Here is a 23852-nt window from a genome sequence, read left to right as displayed (position 1 = left end):
CCAAACTTTCCACACAGTCCTACCTAATGTTAGCCCTACTCATCACCAAACTATGGGGCAAGACATAATAGCTACTAGAGAAGTGAACAGCAATGAATACAGCTTTAAATAAAAAAAAAGTCTTTTTCATGATTAAACCTCGTGACTGTGTGGTGCTACCTGTAAGCACCTTATAAAAATAAACTCTTTTGTGTATTTTATGGCCCAGGAGATGAAAGGCCCTTGTGCAGCCATTAGTTTTGCCAGGTTAAGCAAGCTTCTGCCAGTTTTCAGGGCTTAAAACTATCTCAAGAATCTCTTCCTGCTGATTTAACAAAAGAGACAGCCAGAAAGAAAGGTACTGTATTTAACTTCAAATATCTGTTTGGCCATGTACAAGTCAGATGGAAAACACTTCTCTGGGGAGGTTTTCCATGCACGCTGTGAACAGGCTTCCTTTTCGTCCTCAACATCTTCTTCCCTGTGGCTCAGGGCCAGTCTCTCCCACACTAACAGCTCCAGATTCCATTCCTCTGCCCTTCTTGATTAGTAGCAGCTCACCCTACCCCCTTGCTAAGGCTCAGCCTCTGTCCTGACCTCTCCCACCCCTCCACTGTAAGCTCAGGATCTCTCCTAGGGTGACCAGATAGCTAGTGTGAAAAAATCAGGAAGCGGGGATAGTAAGAGCCTAGATAAGAAAAAGCCCCAAATACAGGGACTGTCCCTATAAAATCGGGACATCTGGTCACCCTCCTGATATTATCTCTCTCCCCACTCAAGCCCTCTCTCTCCACCCCTTGTTTTGGCTCAGGATCCTCCCACCATCTGAGCTAGACTTAAGCTACCCGTTTTGCCCACCTTGGCTCAAACTTTGCCCTTTTTCTGGTTTGGGTTCAAAACTTCCCCTTTCTCCGCTCTTCTGGCTCAGCCTGCCCCCTCCTTTGATGCAGCATGCTGGAGCTTAACAGAGCAATAGAAATGATCTCACTTTATATCCAAGTTAAAACGCCTCCCACCTGCCTGAGCTCCTAGTAGTCGTGCAATAACAGCCAGATTTCCTAGGGGAAGAAATTGCTTGTAACTCACCCATTTCCTGCACAACCCACAAACACTTCCTGAGCAAACTGCTGCTTTATACAGTTGGGGGAAGCTTTAGTGCTGCCTTCTGGTATATGAGGCTGTTAAACCCGCCCCTAGCCAGTACTCCTATACACCTGGATGAGGGTCACCTATGGAACAGCCAAGGGTAGCAGCAGTAACTGCTGGCTATCAGCCAGCTGCCCCTGCTCGGCACTCCTGTGTGTACACCAGCTGCTATTGGTAAGGAGCAATAGACATGTAAGAAATGTGGCGTGCTGGGTACATTTGCTTTCTTCTTCACTAGTCAAGTAATAAGTGCACCAAGAGAGGATGCACTGAGGACCAGGGTTCCCTATTGCCATCTCTCATGTTTCCCTTTCTCTTTAGAAATTCTGCACATATTCTTGCAGGAGGCAAAGTGGAAGAAATGAGATCGTAAGAGCCAGGAGAGAAAGAGTATTCTTCTTACAATAACATTTGGTATTATAGGATAAAAGGGTGCATTGGTTAGAGAGTACTATAATTTACAGTGTCCAAATCAGGATTATTGAAGGATGATTTACTGGGGAATAACAATATACAGGGTCATTGTAACCTCCTGGATAGTTTATCACTTGGAAAATAATTTGTGATTCCATTAGTATTTATTGTATGTCATATGCAGTTATTGTTATCAGTGGCATTGTTTATTTGGAATTATACAGAACTATTACAATAGTAATATTAGGTAACAATGATTTTATATACAGGGATTGTTAATACTTTCTGCTAGCATCAGATAGAAGTCTATTTAAAAATTACAAATATTTTTAAAAGCTGTTACATACACTTGATAACATTTATTTTTACAGTTAAGATTTTTACAGTAACTCCTCACTTAATGTCGTCCCAGTTAATGTTGTTACATCGCTGACCTATTAGAGAACGTGATCTTTTAAAGTTGCGCAGTGCTCCCTTGTAATGTTTTTTGGCAGCTGCCTGCTTTGTCCACTGCTTTCAGGAAGAGCAGCCCGTTGGCGTTAGCTGGTAGGGGCTGGTTGGGCCAGCATCCCCCTATCAGCTCCCCTAAGTTCCCTATGAAGCAGCCACGCAGCAGGCTATTAACTGCCGGGCAGTTCAGGTGTCTCTCCCCCTACTGCCATGTGCTGCTCCTGCCCTCTGCCTTGGAGTTGTTCCTGGAAGCCTCCTGATTGCTGTGCAGGGGCGGGGGCGGGGGGGGGGGGGAGGGAGACGGGTGCTGATGTCAGGGTGTGCCCCTTCCCCTGCTCCTGTACCCTGTCTTCACAGAGTGGAGGGGGGTGGGAGGGCGGACACTACAGGTCTCGGGACAGAGGGAGCTTGCTGTCAGCAGCTGCTGTCTCAACTTCCTGATATACTGAAAAAGGCAGTGTACTTAGAATGGGGTCAGCATACTTAAAGGGGCAATGCGCGTCTCTCTCTCTCTCGCTCACACACACACAAACGGTGTGTGTCTCTGTCTCATAGACACATTCACCACCCAGCACTTTGGAAAGTGGAGGGAGTGGAGTGCTCCAGTGGGATAGCGTGGGTTCATCCTCCTGTTCAGTTACTGTAGGGAATGTTTGCAGCCACTGCCATGCCTCTATTGTGTCTCCTCCTGACTCCCTCCATTCGTGCTGCCTTATAGAGTGTGAGGCTACATTAACAACAATGTGTTAATCCTTGAGGGCTCAGCTGAGTGTTAGTTCATCATTTAGCAGCAAGGCATTCCCTGGGAAATATCCCACCCTCTGATTCCACAACCTCAACAAAGCTTCACAATTGTCATTGCTGTGTACAGTATTAAATTGTTTGTTTAAAACTTATAGTGTGTGTGTATATATATAATATATACACACACACACACAATGTCTTTTGTCTGGCAAAAAAAAATTTCCCTGGAACCTAATCCCCCTATTTACATTAATTCTTATGGGGAAATTGGATTCACTTAACATAGTTTCACTTAAAGTAGCATTTTTCAGGAACATAACTACAACCTTAAGTGAGGAGTTACTGTATTTAATATAATTTGTTGATACTTGAATCAAAACTTTGCCATAGACAATGAGGAAAAGACTAAACACTAGATACACCAGTCATTTGGTATTACAAAGCATTTCTTGACAGAGTAAACCAAATGATGCTTCCTCTTGTCTGTTAAACAGTAGTTAAGCCTAAAAGTCTATGAATTAATTGTGGAAACATTTTTATAAGAGCTTGGACCTAAATTTTAGAGATTAAAAACAGATGTGTGAAGGGGAGTTGGGAAAAAGTCTTCAACAGAAAAATTAATCCAAAAGTGGAAACATCACAACATCTATCCTGTTTTTATTGTGTAAATCAGAAATAAAACAAGAACTGTAAAAAACTTGTATTTTACAGTGAGGAAAATGTTTGGAAACTTTGTGAATACATCAGAAGTTATGATCAATACCCTTTAGAAGAATTTTATGCCGTTTTCATATCCAATGAGAGAAGGATGGTAAGTTGATGAGTTGTGATATAGAACAAAGGTCAAAACAGATTCACTGTGAAGGAAAGATGGGGATCCAGGCATATAGGTGACCTGAGCCTGGTAGCTCAGCTGGGCCCCATGGTCACACAGATACTGGAAAAGATCCTAAAAGGCAGGTCTTTTAGTCATATATGGCAGTCTGGGCCTTGGAGCTGACATTTGGAGACGTATCATCTCCCTGAGGATGGCAGGGATCCATTTGCTGCTATCAATCAGCTGAGGAGACTGAATGGTCTGTGTGGTCCCCAACTAAGAGCTCAAAAAGACCAAAAGACAATCTGATAAAAGCTTAATTATTGCATTGCAGATGTAACGCAAGCTGACTAATTTTATCATTCAGTGAAGACCGACCTAACTTGTATTAGACTGAAATCCTAGATATTTCTTTGGTTTACTTAAAATTAGCTTCTAACTTGTAATTTGCAGATACCGCTCTGGAAGCAGCAGTCAGGATGTGGAGATGAACCTGTGGTTTGGGTAAGACATTCTATTCTGTTCTATGTAGATCCTTATAGCATGCTCATTTCCCTAGTATCTCTAGCACATTAAGCAATAAGGGGAATCAGGCCTCACCAACCTATTAGAATTCTTTGAGGGTGTCAGAAAACATATAGAGAAGGGAGATCAAGTGGATATAGTGTACCTTTCAGAAAGTCTTTGACAAGGTGCCTCACCAAAGGCTCTTAAGCAAAGTAAGGAGTAATTGGATAAAAGGGAATGTCCTCTCATGTATCAGTAACCTGGCCGCTAAGAACGCTATTGCTTGGCTTAGCAAATAGTCAAGCGCTAAATAAAATAAATAGTACCTGGTTAAAAGATAGGAAACAAAAGAAAGGAATAAACTGTCAGATTTCAAGTACAGAGAAGTAAATGGCAGGGTTCCCCAAGGATCTCTATTGGGACCAGTGCTGTTCAACATATTAATAAATTAAAAAAGGGTAAACAGTGAAGTGGCAAAATTTGCAGACAATACAAAATTACTTAAGATAGTTAAGTTCAAAGCTGACTGTGAAGAGTTACAAAGGGATCTCACAAAACTGGGTGATTGGGCAAGAAAATGCCAGATGAAGTTCAGCATTGATAAATGCAAAGTAATGCCACTGGAAAAATGAATCCCAACTATACATACAAAAAGATGGGGTCTAAATTAGCTATTACCACTCAGGAAGGAGAAATTGGAATCATTGGATAGTTCTCTGAAAACATCTACTCAGTGTGCAGCAGCAGTCTAAAAAAGCTAACAGAATGATAGGAACCATTAGAAATAAGATAGATAATAAGGCAGAAAATATCACAGTGCCACTATATAAATCCATGATACACTTACACTTTGAATACTGTGTGCGGTTCTGGCTGCCCCATCTGAAAAAAAAAATTAGAATTGGAAGAAGTACGGAGAAGGGCAACAAAAAAGATTAGGGTTATGAAACACCTTCCATATGAGGAGAGAGTGAAAATACTGGAACTGTTTGGCTTAGCTAAGAAATAACTAAGGGGGGATATGATAGAGGTAAAAAAAATCATGAACTGTGTCAAGAATGTGAATAAGATAGTATTATTTACCCCTTCACCTAACATATGAACAGGGGTCACTTGATGAAATTTATAGGCAGCAGGTTTAAAACAAACATACAGAAGTACTTCTTCACACAACACACAGGCAACCTGTGGAACTCATTACCAGGGCATGTTGTGAAGGCCAAAACTATAACTGGGATTAAAAAAAGAATAAGATAAGTTCATTGCAGATGGGTCCATAAATGCTATTAGTCAAGATGGTCAGGGACACAACTCCATGCTCTGTGTGTCCCTAACCCTCTAACTGCCAGAAACTGGGACTGGATGACAGGGGATGGATCACTCTATAAATTGTCCTGTTCTGTTCACTCCTTTTGAAGCATCTGGTAGCGGCCACTGTCAGAAGCCAGGATACTGGGTTAAATGGACCATTGGTTTGACCCAGTATGGTCATTCTTAGGTTCTTAACAACATCCCATGTGTGCTTTCTAAGGTCAGGTCTACACTACAGACTTCTATTGGTATAACTACATCACGTAAGTCACTACCCGGATCAGCGGGTAGTGATCGATCTATTGGGGATCCATTTATCGCGTCTAGTGTAGACATGATAAATTGATCCCCGATCGCTCTGCTGTCGACTCCGGAACTCCACCACGGCGAGAGGCAGAAGCGGAGTCGACGGGGGAGCGGAGGCCGTTGATCCCGCGCCATGAGGACGCGAAGTAAGTGATTCTAAGTCGATCTAAGATACGTCGACTTCAACTACGCTATTCTCGTAGCTGAAGTTGCGTATCTTAGATCGATTCCCCCCCCCCCCCAGCCCCGTGTAGACCAGGCCCCAGACTTATATTGGTATAACTACATCAAGGGTGTGAAAAATCATGCCTGAGTGACATAGTTATATCGACCTAACCCCTGGTGTAAACAGCGCTATGTCAGAGTGTGAGCTTTTCCCATTGATATAGCTACCACCTCTCGCAGAGGTGGATTAACTACGCCGATGGGATTCTCCCATTGGCATAGGAATGTCTTCACTTAGGCACTTCAGCGATGCAGCTGCACCAATGCAGCATTTTAAGTGGGGTAGACCACTTTTATATAGTAAAAGAACAATGGAACATCCAATGAAACACTTAAAACTTCTAACACAACACATAATAAACCTGTGGAACTTATTGCCACAGGATATCATTGAGGCCAAGAGCCTAGTTGGATCCAAAAAAGTGTAGATATTTACATGGATAATAAAAATATCAACATAGGATAGAAAAATCTAAGGGTTATACAGCTTCATGTGTCAGGGCATATGCCCTATGGGATGGTATTAAGGGAAAATTTCCTTTTTGGACATAATTATCACTGAACTTTTCTCTGAAGTGTCCGGTACTGGAGCACTAGTCCAGTTTTGGTGCGGCAATCTTCTATTCTAGAAAGTGAAGGTTAAGATGGCACTTTCAATATAAATGCCCTATTCAGGTACCTATAACTTTGTTTTTTTTAAAAAAAACTGGCACATGCCATCTCAGACTGGGAATGAATTGTTTGGGAAAATCAGAAAAAAAAAACTGTTTGAGCCATTTTAATTATATCCTTGCATGGCCCCTTCTCCACCCTGCCCCCAAGTGTAACTCAAAAATAACTTAGTTTAAAAACAAACCAACTTTACAAATAATTAGTTTTGAATGAGATCTAAGTGGTATGAGAAGGAAGGTAGAAGAGGGATAGAGAAGGCCGTTACAGATTTTAAGAGTTTTCCCACCAAAATGTATTGAATTCAAGTTTTTTTGGTAGACAATCCAACTAGAAATGCAAACTTGTATAAGCATATAGTTGGTTTCCCGGTTCTCATCGTCACTATTCCGTCCCTTTTAAATTTTGTTGTTGCACAAAGCTTCACTTCCAATACAGTGTATTAGTATGGCAAAATAATTTGCCTAAGAACTTTACAATTTCTTACTCCAAATAGCTAGGCTTGTTTACCCCTGAAAATGTTATATGAAAGCTCCTCAAAAGCTTTCCATAAGTGGATTTTGTATTCACTTTACTAGGGTACAGTTAATTGTGATTAATTGTACAAAATGAGTTATCAAACACAGCATTAAAATTACCTGGTAATCACTTCACAAAGAGGCAAGTTGTCGTCTTTTATCTGTGCCAGCCTTTGGTTGGGATTGAGATGAACACAAAGGACATGTTATCCAATTCAAATATTTTATTGTATTAGGGTGTGGAAATTAAGAAGATATCTATATCATTTTGTATGAATACTATGTGTCTTGGTTTCCCTGTTTTGAGATTCTATCTGACTGCCTACAGTTAAATCAAAGGGAGGGGGGAGGAAGAAGGGAGGCATTAGGCATCAGCAAACAGGAAATGAAACTGACAAAGATAAGGTATCTCTAGGGATCAGAGTAGCAGCCCTGTTAGACTGTATTCGCAAAAAGAAAAGTAGTACTTGTGGAATCTTAGAGACTAACCAATTTATTTGAGCATAAGCTTCCGTGAACTACAGCTCACTTCATCGGATGCATAAAGTGGAAAATGCAGTGAGGATGTTTTATACACACAGACCATGAAAAAATGGGTGTTTATCACTTCAAAAGGTTTTCTCTCCCCCCACCCCACTCTCCTGCTGGTAATAGCTTATCTAAAGTGATCACTCTCCTTACAATGTGTATGATAATCAAGGTGGGCCATTTCCAGCACAAATCCAGGGTTTAACAAGAACATCTGAGGAACAGTGGGGGGGGGGTGAGGGGGGCGTAGGAAAAAACAAGAGGAAATAGGTTACCTTGCATAATGACTTAGCCACTCCCAGTCTCTATTCAAGCCTAAGTTAATTGTATCCAAATTGCAAATGAATTCCAATTCAGCAGTCTCTCGCTGGAGTCTGGTTTTGAAGTTTTTCTGTTGTAATATCGCAACTTTCATGTCTGTAATCGCGTGACCAGAGACATTGAAGTGTTCTCCGACTGGTTTATGAATGTTATAATTCTTGACATCTGATTTGTGTCCATTTATTCTTTTACGTAGAGACTGTCCAATTTGACCAATGTACATGGCAGAGGGGCATTGCTGGCACATGATGGCATATATCACATTGGTAGATGTGCAGGTGAACGAGCCTCTGATAGTGTGGCTGATGTTATTAGGCCCTGTGATGGTGTCCCCTGAATAGATATGTGGACACAGTTGGCAACGGGCTTTGTTGCAAAGATAGTTTCCTGGGTTAGTGGTTCTGTTGTGTGGTATGTAGTTGCTGGTGAGTATTTGCTTCAGGCTGGGGGGCTGTCTGTAGGCAAGGACTGGCCTATCTCCCAAGATTTGTGAGAGTGATGGGTCATCCTTCAGGATAGGTTGTAGATCCTTGATGATGCGTTGGAGAGGTTTTAGTTGGGGGCTAAAGGTGACGGCTAGTGGCGTTCTGTTATTTTCTTTGTTAGGCCTGTCCTGTAGTAGGTGACTTCTGGGTACTTTTCTGGCTCTGTCAATCTGTTTCTTCACTTCCGCAGGTGGGTACTGTAGTTGTAAGAATGCTTGATAGAGATCTTGTAGGTGTTTGTCTCTGTCTGAGGGGTTGGAGCAAATGCAGTTGTATCGTAGAGCTTGGCTGTAGACAATGGACTGTGTGGTGTGGTCTGGGTGAAAGCTGGAGGCATGCAGGTAGGAATAGTGGTCAGTAGGTTTGCGGTATAGGGTGGTGTTTATGTGACCATCGCTTATTAGCACCATAGTGTCCAGGAAGTGGATCTCTTGTGTGGACTGGTCCAGGCTGAGGTTGATGGTGGGATGGAAATTGTTGAAATCCTGGTGGAATTCCTCAAGGGCTTCTTTTCCATGGGTCCAGATGATGAAGATGTCATCAATATAGCGCAAAGAGTAGGGGCATTAGGGGGCGAGAGCTGAGGAAGCGTTGTAAGTCAGCCATAAAAATGTTGGCATACTGTGGGGCCATGCGGGTACCCATAGCAGTGCCGCTGATTTGAAGGTGTGCATTGTCCCCAAATGTGACACCATTACAATCTACTTACCACACAGACTATGCTGACAACTTGTGCCACACGCTCTCAAAGAAACTGCGGAACCACCTGATCAATATCCTCTACAGCAAACAGGGAAAGATTAAGAATGAGCTCTCAAAACTGGATACTCGCATAAAAAAACAACCTTCCACACAAACTTCCTCATGGCTGGACTTTACTACAACTAGACAAGCCATTTACAACACACATTTTGCTTCTCTACAAAAGAAAACGGACACTAAACTTTCTAAACTACTACATGCCACAGGGGGCCACATCAATGGTTCCCTCAACCCACCCAGCAATATTGTTAATCTATCCAACTATACTCTTAGGACAGCTTCTTCTGCTGGGTTATCTCGGTGCCTCTCCTTCTGCCCCTCTACTCCCATGAACATGATACAGTTCTGTGGTGACCTAGAATCCTATTATTGACGTCTCCGACTCAAGGAATATTTCCAACACTCCTCTGAACAACATGCTAATCCACAGAGACCTCCCTACCAACACTACCAAAAGAGGGATTCTAGGTGGACTCCTCCTGAAGGCCGAGACAGCAGACTGGACTTCTACATAGAGCGTTTCCGCCGACGTGCACAGGCTGAAATTGTGGAAAAGCAGCATCACTTGCCCCACAACCTCAGCCGTGCAGAACACAATGCCATCCACAGCCTTAGAAACAACTCTGACATCATAATCAAAAAGGCTGACAAAGGAGGTGCTGTTGTCATCATGAATAGGTCGGAATATGAACAAGAGGCTGCTTGGCAGCTCTCCAATACCACTTTCTACAAGCCATTACCCTCTGATCCCACTGAGGGTTACCAAAAGAAACTACAGAATTTGCTCAAGAAACTCCCTGAAAAAGCACAAGATCAAATCCGCACAGACACACCCGACCTGGGATATTCTATCTACTACCCAAGATCCATAAACCTGGAAATCCTGGGCACCCCATCATCTCAGGCATTGGTACCCTGACAGCAGGATTGTCTGGCTATGTAGACTCCCTCCTCAGGCCCTACGCTACCAGCACTCCCAGCTATCTTCGAGACACCACTGACTTGCTAAGGAAACTACAATCCATCGGTGATCTTCCTGAAAATACCATCCTGGTCACTATGGATGTAGAAGCCCTCTACACCAACATTCCACCCAAAGATGGACTACAAGCTGTCAGGAAAACTATCCCCGATAATGTCACAGCAAACCTGGTGGCTGAACTTTGTGAACTTTATCCTCACCCATAACTATTTCACATTTGGGGACAATGTATACGTTCAAATCAGCAGCACTGCTATGAGTACCCGCATGGCCCCACAGTATGCCAACATTTTTATAGCTGACTTACAACAACGCTTCCTCAGCTCTCGCCCCCTAATGCCCCTACTATACTTGCGCTATATTGATGACATCTTCATCATCTGGACCCATGGAAAAGAGGCCCTTGAGGAATTCCACCAGGATTTCAACAATTTCCATCCCACCATCAACCTCAGCCTGGACCAGTCCACACAAGAGATCCACCTCCTGGACACTATGGTGCTAAAAAGCGATGGTCACATAAACACCACCCTATACCGGAAACCTACTGACCGCTATTCCTACCTATATGCCTCCAGCTTTCACCCAGACCACACCACACAGTCCATTGTCTACAGCCAAGCTCTACGATACAACTGCATTTGCTCCAACCCCTCAGACAGAGACAAACACCTACAAGATCTCTATCAAGCATTCTTACAACTACAATACCCACCTGCTGAAGTGAAGAAACAGATTGATAGAGCCAGAAGAGTTCCCAGAAATCACCTACTACAGGACAGGCCTAACAAAGAAAATAACAGAACGCCACTAGCCGTCACCTTCAGCCCCCAACTAAAACCTCTCCAATGCATTATCAAGGATCTACAACCTATCCTGAAGGACGACCCATCACTCTCACAAATCTTGGGAGACAAGCCAGTCCTTGCCTACAGACAGCCCCCCAGCCTGAAGCAAATACTCACCAGCAACTACATACCACACAACAGAACCACTAACCCAGGAACCTGTCCTTGCAACAAAGCCCGTTGCCAACTGTGCCCACATATCTATTCAGGGGACACCATCACAGGGCCTAATAACATCAGCCACACTATCAGAGGCTCGTTCACCTGCACATCTACCAATGTGATATATGCCATCATGTGCCAGCAATGCCCCTCTGCCTTGTACATTGGTCAAATTGGACAGTCTCTACGTAAAAGAATAAATGGACACAAATCAGATGTCAAGAATTATAACATTCATAAACCAGTCGGAGAACACTTCAATGTCTCTGGTCACGCGATTACAGACATGAAAGTTGCGATATTACAACAGAAAAACTTCAAAACCAGACTCCAGCGAGAGACTGCTGAATTGGAATTCATTTGCAATTTGGATACAATTAACTTAGGCTTGAATAGAGACTGGGAGTGGCTAAGTCATTATGCAAGGTAATCTATTTCCCCTTGTTTTTTCCTACGCCCCCCTCACCCCCCCCCACTGTTCCTCAGACGTTCTTGTTAAACCCTGGATTTGTGCTGGAAATGGCCCACCTTGATTATCATACACATTGTAAGGAGAGTGATCACTTTAGATAAGCTGTTACCAGCAGGAGAGTGGGGTGGGGGGAGAGAAAACCTTTTGAAGTGATAAACACCCATTTTTTCATGGTCTGTGTGTATAAAACATCCTCACTGCATTTTCCACTTTATGCATCCAATGAAGTGAGCTGTAGTTCACGAAAGCTTATGCTCAAATAAATTGGTTAGTCTCCAAGGTGCCACAAGTACTCCTTTTTATCTCTAGGGAGAATACCAAGGGACCTTAACAGAAGGAATGGGCGAGCTATTCATTGATAATTCCTTACCTGCCTGTGACCAGAAAGGTGACAGGCCTGCTTTTTCAAGGCCAGAGACCAAGACCAAAAAGAACACTAAGGTCCAGATCCTCAAAGGTATTTAGGTTCCTAATTCTCACTGAAATCAATGGATCTTGGCCTAAACAATTTCAACCTCAAGCCTAGAGGAAAAGGAGCGGGGAGCAGGCAGGAGCTTCTTGGGGAGACAAAACTTATTTTGGTGGTGTATTCAACAGGGCTCTGGAACTAAGGCAGGGGCTCTTCAGGCTGTGCCTGAGATAGCTCGGTTGCCTAAGCTTGAGAGAGGTGATGACTTGCAGGCAAACCTTGGGTGTGCAGGACTGTTGTAGGTTTAACCTTTTCTCCCTGTGTACTGGCTACCTTTGGGTGAATGGACGCAAGCTGTTTGGAGTCACTTTAATCAGCCCTGGGTCACAGGTACCCAACGAGGAGTGTCTTGCTGGTTCCAGTTTCAGTTGGCTCTGCGTTACAGCTGGAAACAGGCAGGCTGCTACTCTGGGATCCACTCTTAGAGTGGTAAAATTGTGGGCCAGAGAGAGGTGAAGGCAGTGAAACTTGTCACCTGAGTTGCACTCATGAGAGGCTGCTAGAGGGTATAAAGCACTGTTTGCACTGTAACTGTGGCAGGATGGTAGGAATAGACGGCATTTCACCCAGGTGATCCAGGCTAAAGTGGGATAAGCTGTGGAATGCCACTTGGAAAGGGTATCCACTGGACAGACTGGGGGAGAGATCACAGTCGCAGCCATCACATATGGATTATGCTTTGGGGTGATTTCTGTCCCCTTTTCCTAATATCTCTAAGGTTTGTCTATGACCATTTACAACTGTGTTGTTAACTGTCAATGACCTTTACTCCTAGGATTACCATGTTATTTTACTTCATGTTTCAAGTAGAGACCAGAACTTCATTTACGATCTCGACACAGTGTTGCCATTTCCATGTCCATTTGACACGTACATTGAGGAGGCCTTTAAATCAGATGATATTCTTCTTCCAGGATTCAGAAGGTGAGAAAATTAAAACAAATGTGGTACAGAATATTTTACAAAAGCCAAGCCTCAACAATTGATATAGTTGACATTTTTCTTTGTATGCATAGTCACCTATGTATAATCTGTTACTATGCAGGAAATTAAACACACCACACTGCTCTTCTAATGATCCTGACCTTAAAGGTACAATGGTTCATCCATCAATAAAACTTTCTATTTCCTTGCATTGCTTCCTGTTAGTCATTCAGCTACCTGACACTATTAATATACAACTAAACTATATGAATTTGATTTAACTGCTCAGAGTCAACACTCAGTGAGGGCAGGAAAAGGCTTTGGTAATGTTTAGTAATGTTTAATACAGTATTACATGACTCCATCACTTAGTATGTTCTTGAATTATATGTTTGTTTAGAAAAATCAGACTGATTCGAGCAGATTTGTATCTGAAGACATTTGCTTCTGACCGATCCCACATGAAAGATGCCAATGGACACTGGCAGAAGCCTCCTCCTTCCTACCCTTGCATTGAAACTGCAGGTAAATAGCATTCCACAGCCAAAACAAAAAAATCCTGTTCCTTTTGATTTAAGAAAATGAAACAAAATAAAACCAAAGAATTGCATAAGTGATATTTATGCTTCCATAATATACTGTATTAGAGCATAAGCTTTCGTGAGCTACAGCTCACTTTTATGAGCTGTAGCTCACGAAAGCTTATGCTCTAATAAATTGGTTAGTCTCTAAGGTGCCACAAGTCCTCCTTTTCTTTTTGCGAATACAGACTAACACGGCTGCTACTCTGAAACCTGTCATAATATACTGTGAAAGCACTGCCACCTTTCCTTTCAAGACAAAGTACTTTATTATTTCATCAGAAAAAAGTATGAACTCACATCTTGCATGTACCTACGGGATTATATAATGTTCAACACCGTTTCTGGCATTTATCAAACATTAACTAGCTAATCCTCACAACACCTTGTGTGAGGTGGGCAAGTAAGCATTAATGTCCCCTCATTACCGGAGCTGATGCAGAGAGGATAAAGGGACTCGTTCACAATCACATAGTGAGTCTCTGATAGACTTGGGATTGGAATTTCAGAGTCACAAGTCTCAGACTTGTGTTCAGATTGTACCTCTCATATGCAAGTCAGTCTTCACAAGGAGAAAGTCCATGTCCATGTGATCCACAGGGCTGAGTTCAGATAACCCAGGACTGTAGGCACATCCCACATGTTGGTCCCATGGTATGGCCCTGCCTCTCCTTGGGGTAGCACAGGTGTCAGAGTTAAGAAGAATGGGACAGTTCACACCTCTCAGAACCAATGTTTTAGGTTTTTCTGCCAACCAGACAGGCATCAGTTACACTCAGGTCACATCAAGCTTTTCCTTACATACATGAGGGGTAGAAACATAATTTAAAAAGAAAGCCAAGGTTCTGACCTCCTCATGGGACTGCAGGAATTGGGGCTTTGTGAATAAGCCTATAGTGCCTATGCTTTGATTTGGTCCTGGGGCTCAAAAAGCACAGTGGGTATTTTTTTGTTTTTGTTTTTAAAAGATCATTCAAGCCCCGATTCAGGAAAGCACTTAAACATGTACAGATGTTCATCCCTATTCAGAATGGTGCTTAAGCACATGCTTAAGTCCCACTGTCTTCAGTGGGGCTTGGCATTTAAGCATGTACTTATGCTGAGTAGGGATGCTTTATTGAATCGTATCCCATCAAGCTTGATCTTACAGGCTGCTGAGCACTCTGGCCCCACTCCAGCTAAGCACTTAAGCACGTGCTTAACATTAAGCACATGAGTAGTCCTGTTGCAGTCAGTGGGATTACTAATCTGTTTAAAGTTTAAGCACATGATTAAGTAGTTTGGTCCTGAACATTCTGACCCTGATCTAGTAAACACTGGATATTTTTCTTTTTTTGTTTTGTTTCCATTCCCTTCCACACTCTTCTTAAATACCGTATATACTCAATCATTAGCCCATTCGTTTATAAGCCGACCGACCCCCAAGATGGATAGGTAAAAATAATAAAAACTGTATGACCCTTTCATGAGCAGACCCTATATTTCAGGGATTGGCAAACTTTGGCTCCCGGCCCGTCAGGGTAAGCCGCTGGCAGGTCAGGACATTTTGTTTACCTGGAGCATCTGCAGGCATGGAGCCCCTCAGCTCCCAGTGGCTGCGGTTCACCATTCACAGCCAGTGGGAGCTGCAGGAAGTTGTGCCACTTCCCGCAGCTCCCATTGGCTGGGAATGGCGAACCGTGGCCTCTGGGAGCTGAGGGGCTCCATGCCTGCAGATGCTCCAGGTAAACAAAACTACAATGTATTAGATATTCAGTTCAATGATTTATAGAGATTTTTAAAATCATCATCAGATTTTGGTGTAGACCCATTTATAAGCCGACCCCCAGTCTTTGGTGCATCACTTTTTTACCAAAAATATTCAGCTTATGACCAAGTATATATGGTATGTGCTATCCTGATACTACTTTCTTTTCCTTTCCTTTCCAGCCAGGTTCAATTTCTTCTCCTCCAGCCTTATTCCTTCATTCACTTGAGATATTCATATACATATGTGTTTGTACCTCAACAGCTACCTAATGTTCTTAAGCTTGACTTCAGTGGAACTACTCACGTGTTTAAAGTTAGGGACATGCCTAACTACCTTGAGGCCACAGTCACCAATTGAGGCCACAGTCACCAATGATTCAACCCCTAAGCTCAGCGTGAACCCTGTAAATCACTAAAGTTCTACAAATAATTTGTTAGAGTTCACTGTAGCTCAAAGTTTGTACTTTGAAGATAGAAGGGGGACAAGAAACTGAACTCCTTTGCTACTGGTCAATCAGTAGGTGGCACTCTTCCCTCAGTCAGTAGTGAACTAATATTTCAGCACTGTGTTCCAAGGGAACTGTTCTTCTGGAGGGGTCTTTTTTCCCCCCAAATGAGAAAGAAAACTGAGGGGTTTGACCTCCTGTGACCAGTAAAGAGCTAATGGGTGTTCGCCCCAGTATCCCAACCAAATTCCAGTTGGAGTAACTACATTCTCTCTGCCAAAATTCTCCATACAGTTTCAGTTAGCTATGGTATTTCACTTTCTTCATTAAATTGCTAACACATTTCACTCTAGCATTTACTGCATTGCAGTGGTCGGCAAGTGGTTCCTGCTTATTTGTTTTATATCCGTTTATTTGTAAGGAACCATACCTGTTTTTCTACTTGTGTATTCTTTTTCATAATTTAGAGTAGTTGATTTCCTTACAAAGTCACAGAGAAGACATTTTTATATTAGTACAGTTTGCTGCATGCTCTGTATTTTCCCTTGGGATGTTACTAAAGTGAGCACCTTATATGTTTTAAAATATATTTAAAAGATTGATACATTTCGAAATGTATCAGTATTTCTAAAGCACTTATCACCATAATATTTAGGAATTGTTTATACTTATTAAAGATGAAGATCAACATAGTTTTGCTGCTCTGCTCCTACAAAACATTTGTATTTTTCAATATTAATTACATTATCGCTCCTTTCATTTTGAAGGATTCAAAAGCTTTAATAAAACTTAAAGACAAGAATTTGTTTTTCCTATTACTGAAATGTTTCCACTTTAGTGTGGAACATAGCAGCTGCTTAACGGCTCTTAACACTTCAGAACAGGAAGTGACCCAAGAATATCAAATGGACATGACAGTGGAAATGTAGATACAGTAAAAGCAGTTATTTAGTTTGACTAGGCCAGGACACTGGGAGTACCACCGTCACTTTTATGGAAAATGGCATGGGATTTTTAATGATCCCAAGTGGTCAGGAGTTGTTTTCCATCTCCTCTGAATAATGGTACAGTGCCTTTCCCTAATGAGGCATTAGTTCAGTAGTGACTCAGAAGGCAGAGGACTGCCTACAGCCATTACCAATATAACTTCCTGTACCATTTTCAGGATTGTCAACTTTCATGATTTTATCACAAGCCTCATGATATTTCAATTATAGCCCCATCTTAATTAATTAAAGTTGGAATCAGGCGATTGTATGATAATCTCAACTTCAATTTTTAAAAATTAAAGTTTCTAATCCTGATGGTTGCACAAAAAAGGCTTGAAAACATGAACAAAGTAAACTCCAAAAAGTCTCAAAGCCCAATGCAAATAAAAAGAACCCAAAATGTATTGGTTTAAAAATCATGATTTTTAAGAATGTTTCCTAATTTGGGGTGGATGGAGAAGGATAACATGATTTTTAAAAACTTGGGGTTCGCAATACTGCATTTGGGTTATCCTTTGGAGTCTATCATATATATATTGATCAGGCTTGATCCTGCTTAGCTTGTGAGCTCTGATACGATCACAGTTCTAACTGCAGGACAACATAAAATATATCTTCCAAAAAGCATTTCAAAATTTCCTGGAACAGATGGCCTTACTACTTAGAGCTGCTACAAACAGTTGAATATTACATTGCAAACCATGGTTCAAATCTGAAGTCTTCCCAGGTGTTGGGTAGCACACCAGCAAGATTGGTGCAGCAGGTTTCTTAGTTATAGTCGTGAGGTGGTTGTAAATGATGCATTTTGTTTTCAAAAAGAGTGGATAAGACAGCTGACAAATAAAAGTTGGAGGGCACTGTATCTGACACATCTGTTAGACATGTAGGCTGCTAGACTGAAGCTATGTAGATATCTGCAGCTTCTACCTTTGTCTTCTCACAAAAGTGGTGGTAGAATCATAGTGAACCCAACAAAGAAAGCATCAGTGAGAAAAAGAGCAGCACATACACGCTGTCTAACCTGCTGTTATTTTTATCTAAGGAAAAAAATTGTTATGAGCTTTGTGTGAACAAAGGAGAAAAACAGGATAAAAGCAACCAAGGACATAACATTAAACTTTCTTTACATGCTGTAGAGCTTATTATTAAAACTACACAGTTATAAGTTAAAGGAGACTGAAAGGTTCAGTGGTAAAAAAACTACAAACTTCCTGGAACAAGCCCTGCTGAAGTAAACCTGAACACTGCAGGGTCAAATTTCATGTGCAGTTTAATAATTCTACACTATTATTGTTATCTAACTGCCAATTCTCTTCTCCCACTGCTCTCCTCATGTCTCCAGAGCCTCCCTTTTGAATCTCAATATTTGGGCTACCCATAATCTACACGCTGTAATGGTCAAGCTTCCCACTTTCAAAGTGTAACCTTTGGGTGGACTAGAGTTTACTTCATTGCCTTTCTCCTAATGCCTAAAAACAACTGCCATAGAAAAGCACATGGACACCCAGAATTCAGTCATTGAGGATTTTCAACAAGGATTGCACAAGGTCAACCTCCCCACAATCAAGTCCAAAAGAACAAAAGGAGTGAACTTAATTCTTAAGTATCAAATTTATAAAATCTTATGATAAAGAAAATAATTAATAATAACTTAATTTCTACAACATAACATGGATACTTTATAATCCACATCCATTATCTTCACAGTTATACATAAAGAAAAATTAAATCTAAACAGGTCCGTCCGCACAGAAATACAGTGAGAAGAAACTCAGAGTTCCCAAAAATCTTAGGTTGAGTTCACCTGTCTCAGTTACAATCATTGATCACCAAAATCTATACAATCAGCAGAGTCAAAAGCAATATCTTCCCTCTACTTGCTTGTAGAAATCTTCAAATGGAGTCCATGCATACTCTTCCTCCTCCTCTGCTAAAATCACTCAGGTAGGTATATAGATTTTAAAATAAACCCATTACAAGAAAAATACAAAACTGAGAATAGCAAAATATAAATGACTCTTTACCCATGATCACATTTAAACAAGAGAAAAATAGGTCCATCATAGTAGTGGAGAGAACTTAACTAAAAAAACAGTTTGGCTAAAATCAAGCAACATTCCAAGCATACAATTAAAATGAAGGAAATTAGTTTTCCCTCCCAAATTTCTCCTCTCTGTAATTAACCCTGCCAGGGCATCCCTGTTCGAGGGTTAAAAATATCAGTAACCTAAAAGCTTCACAGTTAGGGTAAAATAGCCTGCTTTCTGCTCCTGTGGCTCAGCTTCTCTCAACCCACAGAGGGCCCATGGCCTTTTGTAAAGTAGCTGCCTGACTGCTTGCCTTCAGGGAGTCTTGAGTCCAGCTACATCAATCCTATTGAGCATATCCAAAACTATCACACCCAATTCCAGAAACTTCTGAGTGTTGAGTGCTAATTGTACATTTGCCTAGCAACAATGACTCATTCCTACCCACTCCCCATAAATCTCTTAACGAGATATCCCTATGAAGCACATGGGTTACAAATGCACCCAACATCTCCTTTATAGCCTACATCTAGGCTTCTTGGAAAATCACAGTCTGTCTTTGTAATTAGTATAAGGATGTACAGCACCTTGCATCCAATGCTTGTAAATGCCTGGAATAGCTCTAGCATAGGGTTGTTAAATCTGGAATAAGCTCTTTGCAATGATTCAGCTGAACCAGAACTAATCTACCCACTATGGACAGAAACCACAAGCAGTGCAGCTGTATCAGTTACTAACTCCATCCCACAGTGCATGGCCTAGAATATTTGGAAACTACCCATAAGCCCCTGCTCATAGCAAGTGTGTCAGGCATAATGGACAAGTGCCTTAAGAGTCCCAGAATTCACAGCATGGCTGCAGTAATAAAATGTATTGTGCGTGGCTCTACTAAAATGGTTCTGTCAGAAGAAGTGTTGCTATGTGGATACGCAGAAACAAGCAAATCAAACAGCCGTTTCATTCAATCAGTGTCTCGGCAACAATTTCCATCCTTAGGGCCTGGTCCTGCTCCTAAATAGGATTAGGTCCAGAATGTAAACACAATTTGTCTTCTCTCACCCCTACTTTCTTCAATGCCAACCCCTACGCTTGGAAGAGCCTTTCTACTTGCTCTCACTCCAGTCCTTTTTGAAAAACCAACTGTTTTGTCAGCAATAACATCTGCATTCTGTTCTTATGTGTTAGCTCTCCTATTCCACTGTAGGCCTTAGAACCTCAGATGAAGGACTTTATCTGGATTATGATATCTTTTGCCTAGCAATTTTTTAAAGTTGTAAGGCACTATGTAAACTAACAGGCCTGTAGTTTCCCAGATCACTTTTATTTCCCCTTTCTTAAAAATAGGAACTACATTTGTAATTCTCCAGTCATAGGGTACGACCCCCGATTTATTCATTAAAGATTCATTAAAATCCTTGCTATTGGACTGGCAATTTCATGTGCCAGTTCCTTTTAGTATTCTTGGATGGAGATTATCTGGAGCCCCCAATTTAATCCTATTAAGATGTTTGAGTTTGACTTCCACCTCAGATGTGGTGATTTCCTTGTTCCCATTAGCCACCTTGCCACTACCTCTAAACTCTTCATTAGGCTTATTAAAAACAAAGGCAAAGTATTTGTTTAGGTGTTGAGCCATGCCTAGATTATCTTTAATCTCCAACCCATCTTCAGTGTTCAGCAGTCTCACTTCTTTCCTTGTTTTCTTTTTATTTATATAGCTATAGAACCTTTTGCAATTGGTTTTAATTCCCTTTGCAATGTCCAACTCTGCTTGGCTTTTGGCAGTTCTCACTTTATCCCTTTATCACTATCTGACCTCCAAGAGGTAGCGTTTCTTGCTGGTCCATCCCATCTTCCATTCCTTTTAGGCTTTCTGCTTTGAGATGCTTTCTCATCCAGGTTGGTCTGCAGCCCTTCCCTATGTATGTTTTCCCCTTGCTTAGGATGCAGGCTTCAGATAGTTTCTGCAACTTTCACAAAGTAATTCCAAGCCTACTCCACATTCAGATCCTTGAGTTCTTCGATCCAGTCCACTTCCCTAACTAATTCCCTTAATTTTTTAAAGTTTGCCCTTTTGAAATCAAGGACCCTAGCTGCAGATCTATTTTTGTTTATTCTTCCATTTAGTGTAAACTGAATTAGTTCATGATCACTCAGACCAAGCTCGTCCCCTACAACCAGTTCTTCTATGAGGTTCTCACTGCTCCCCAATACCAAATCTAAAATGGAATCACCTCTTGTTGGTTCAGCAACTATTTGGTTAAGAAATCTGTCAGCTATCACATGCTGGAAAATCTGGGCCCTACTATTATTAGTAGCACTTGTCCTCCAATCTATATCTGGGAAGTTAAAGTTTCCCATAATCACACAATTCTCAGTAGTATTTATTTCATTAAAACATTAAAGAGGTCTCTGTCCATATTTAAACTGGATCCTGGGGGTCTGTAGCATACCCCAAGCACTATCCCAGGGGAACCTCTGGTAGCTTTCTCCCCCAAAGTGATTTTGGTCCAAATAGACTCTGTCTTATCCATTTCATCACTTCTAATTTGCTTACAGTCTACCTCATTATTGATATACAATGCTACACCATCACCTTCATTTCTGTCCTGAACGGCACATATCCTTCAATACCTCTACTCCAGTCATGACTACTATTCCAACATGTTTCTGTTATTCCTATAATATCTGGTTTCACTTCATGCACCAGTGGTTCTAATTCCTCCATTTTGTTACCCAGGCTCCTTGCATTGGCATACAAACATCTTAATTGTTGCTGCTTTGCTTTGCCCACATTCCTTGCCCTACTGAGTACTGTCATTCTACTGCCAGTATTGCCTACTTGATTGATAGCGCTGATACCAATGAAGCTATCTTTTCTCTTAAACTCCATTCTCCTACCCACAGCTGTTCCTTTCTCCAGTGCTGTATTCTTTCTTACTTGATTTTTCTCCCTCTCAGTGTTAATCAGATGTAGAGATTACACGAGCATCTCCCAACTGTCTCCCCCAAGTTATCATGGCTCTGGTTTCAGAATTTATGGCTTGAACCAAAGCACTCAAAGTCACTGGGAGTCTTTCAAATAAGTCCATTGGACCTGATGAAGTCCATTAATTATTTTCCTAGTTGGGGCATGATCCCGAGGCTGATCAGCATCTCATAGGAAGTGATCAGCACCTTCTAATTCCTATTAATTGCTATGTCCCTGATCTAATGCCCCATTGAAGTCAATGGGAAAAAGCTTCCATTGACTCCAATGGGCTTTGGATCAGGCCCTTAAATAGGAGCAAGGTTTTGCAGGACCTTGCAGGATCAGGCTCTTTTTGAATAGAGAGATGCTGTAGGACCCATAGTTTTTACTATAGCAGTCCTTTTTTTTGAATTCTCTAGTTTTGGTCACCCTTTATCCTGCACTACAACTCCGTAGCATGATACAAGTGCCTTCTGGGACTGCTGCAAATCTCTAGTGTATTCCTTCATACTCTTTCTTTCAATCAATAAAAATGCTGCTCAGGCAACAAAATTATTGACATGGGCAGAAAGGGATCAGAGACAAATGCTACATCCTGAAAATGAAATGAAGGAAATGAAGACTCTGATGGTATATTACAATTTGCAGGATTCCCTCTGAGTGGTATTTTCCCTATGCAATGGCTTTTCATGACGGGGAAGTAGCTCTTGACATGAGCTCTTTGCTGGTATGTATGTGTATATTAATCCCTACCATCAAAACAGGTTTCTGTCTGCATTTGATTGACAAATAATGTTCATGTATTCTTGTGCTAAATAGATGCCTTATCTAGGACTCTAATATTCTCTGTTTATCCTTATCTAGACTCCAAGATGAACCTGGATGATTTTATCAATATGAATCCCAAGGTGGGATGGGGCTCAGTATTTCTGCTACCTGACTTTGTGGATCGGTATGGCAGACAGAGCTGATTTCAGGTTCACCTTGAAAGGACAGTGATGTAAACAAAGGACACATCAGCTTCCCTTTTTTGTTTTGTTGCAGTTGCTCTTGTCATTCTATTTATAAATTGGTTTATTCCGATGACATTTATTGTTTTGTCAAATACAAGAATTGAACAAAAACGCAATGAACTGAATAAAATATTTTGACTATATAACAAGAGTTAAAACTTATATAATGGATCAGACTAATTCTATAGCATCTGTACTGACCCTACTAAACTTAAACTTCAATCTGTTAGCTGAGATTACTGGACCCCAGTCCTGTAGCTACATCGTTACAGGTGGAAGCTTGTGCCTGTATGGAGCCCATTGACTTCAATGAGAGTCTGAGCAATGTAAGGATCTTCCTGCATGGATCCAACTGCAGGATCAAGGCCTTAGGTATGAGAACATTGTATATTCTGAAGAAAATATTGAAAGTTAAATAAATCAACTTGGAAATACACCACCATGATTTTCCTCTCTAATTCGTCCAGAACAGATGTTTAGTTCCATATAGAGCATGATGGATATTAGAGATGATCCCTGTTAACTCTTATAGAATAAATAATCTGCCTATTCCTGTAGCTCTTATAAAAAAAAAAGTCACTCTGTTGAGATAAAGGCCAAGGAACATTTTCACTCAGCATTGAATGTACTCAGATCAGCGTAATATTTATATCTCTGGCACTTGAAGCCTGACAGCATTTCATCAACATTTCCAGAACGTATGCTGTTAGAATACCAACATTTAGGGCTAGAGTGAGCCTTTGCTCAATGTTCTAAATACAGTGCTGGCCTGTGAGAAGGCCAGGGAAGGAACTGCATGCATCTCTCAATTTCATCCCTGCTCAACCCATGTTTCCTGGGTGCAGTAATGTATGCCAGTCCTTTGACTGTCCCTCTGCTGGTGTGTGTGGTGCAAAGTCAACACCTCATGCACTCCTTGCTCATCTTCACTCTCTCCCTACCAGCTTGTTTGCAGTGGAGTAAAGGTTGTGTGAGACCTGTTGTTCGCACCACATGTGGAGCTGAAATGTAGGTGCCCACAGCCAGGCATCTTACTC

The 23852-nt window shown here is 41.5% G+C and overlaps 1 protein-coding gene across 3 annotated transcripts; it reads left to right on the top strand.

Annotated features, from left to right (window-relative positions):
- Positions 1-1086: 1086 nt before the first annotated feature.
- Positions 1087-23251, top strand: NTAQ1 (N-terminal glutamine amidase 1). Of its 3 annotated transcripts, XM_084618288.1 has the most exons (7): positions 1087-1299; positions 3445-3544; positions 4004-4054; positions 12891-13039; positions 13440-13564; positions 22451-22529; positions 22667-23251. In XM_084618288.1, exons 1-6 carry the CDS (start codon positions 1211-1213, stop codon positions 22504-22506), a joined length of 570 nt encoding a protein of 189 aa, XP_084474414.1. In that variant the 5' UTR covers positions 1087-1210; the 3' UTR covers positions 22507-22529; positions 22667-23251. The 3 variants fall into 3 exon arrangements, with proteins under 3 accessions (XP_084474414.1, XP_084474413.1, XP_084474415.1); XM_084618287.1 differs by lacking the exon at positions 22451-22529; XM_084618289.1 differs by lacking the exons at positions 22451-22529; positions 22667-23251 and adding an exon at positions 18692-18753.
- Positions 23252-23852: the final 601 nt, after the last annotated feature.

The sequence above is a fragment of the Lepidochelys olivacea genome, assembly GCF_965140295.1.
Source record: "Lepidochelys olivacea isolate rLepOli2 genome assembly, chromosome: 2".
NCBI classification, from domain to species: domain Eukaryota; kingdom Metazoa; phylum Chordata; order Testudines; family Cheloniidae; genus Lepidochelys; species Lepidochelys olivacea.
The sequence above is the reverse complement of the archived record's forward strand: the minus strand, read 5'-3'. Positions and strand labels throughout refer to the sequence as shown.

What these genes read in the sequence shown, in the direction of transcription:
- NTAQ1 (XM_084618287.1), top strand. Translation starts at nt 1,211, where the DNA reads ATGGAACAGCCAAGGGTAGCAGCAGTAACTGCTGGCTATCAGCCAGCT. An exon ending in TATCCAATGAGAGAAGGATG is followed by an intron (nt 3,545 to 4,003) that starts GTAAGTTGATGA and finishes TGTAATTTGCAG; the next exon opens with ATACCGCTCTGGAAGCAGCA. An exon ending in CTTCTTCCAGGATTCAGAAG is followed by an intron (nt 13,040 to 13,439) that starts GTGAGAAAATTA and finishes ATGTTTGTTTAG; the next exon opens with AAAAATCAGACTGATTCGAG.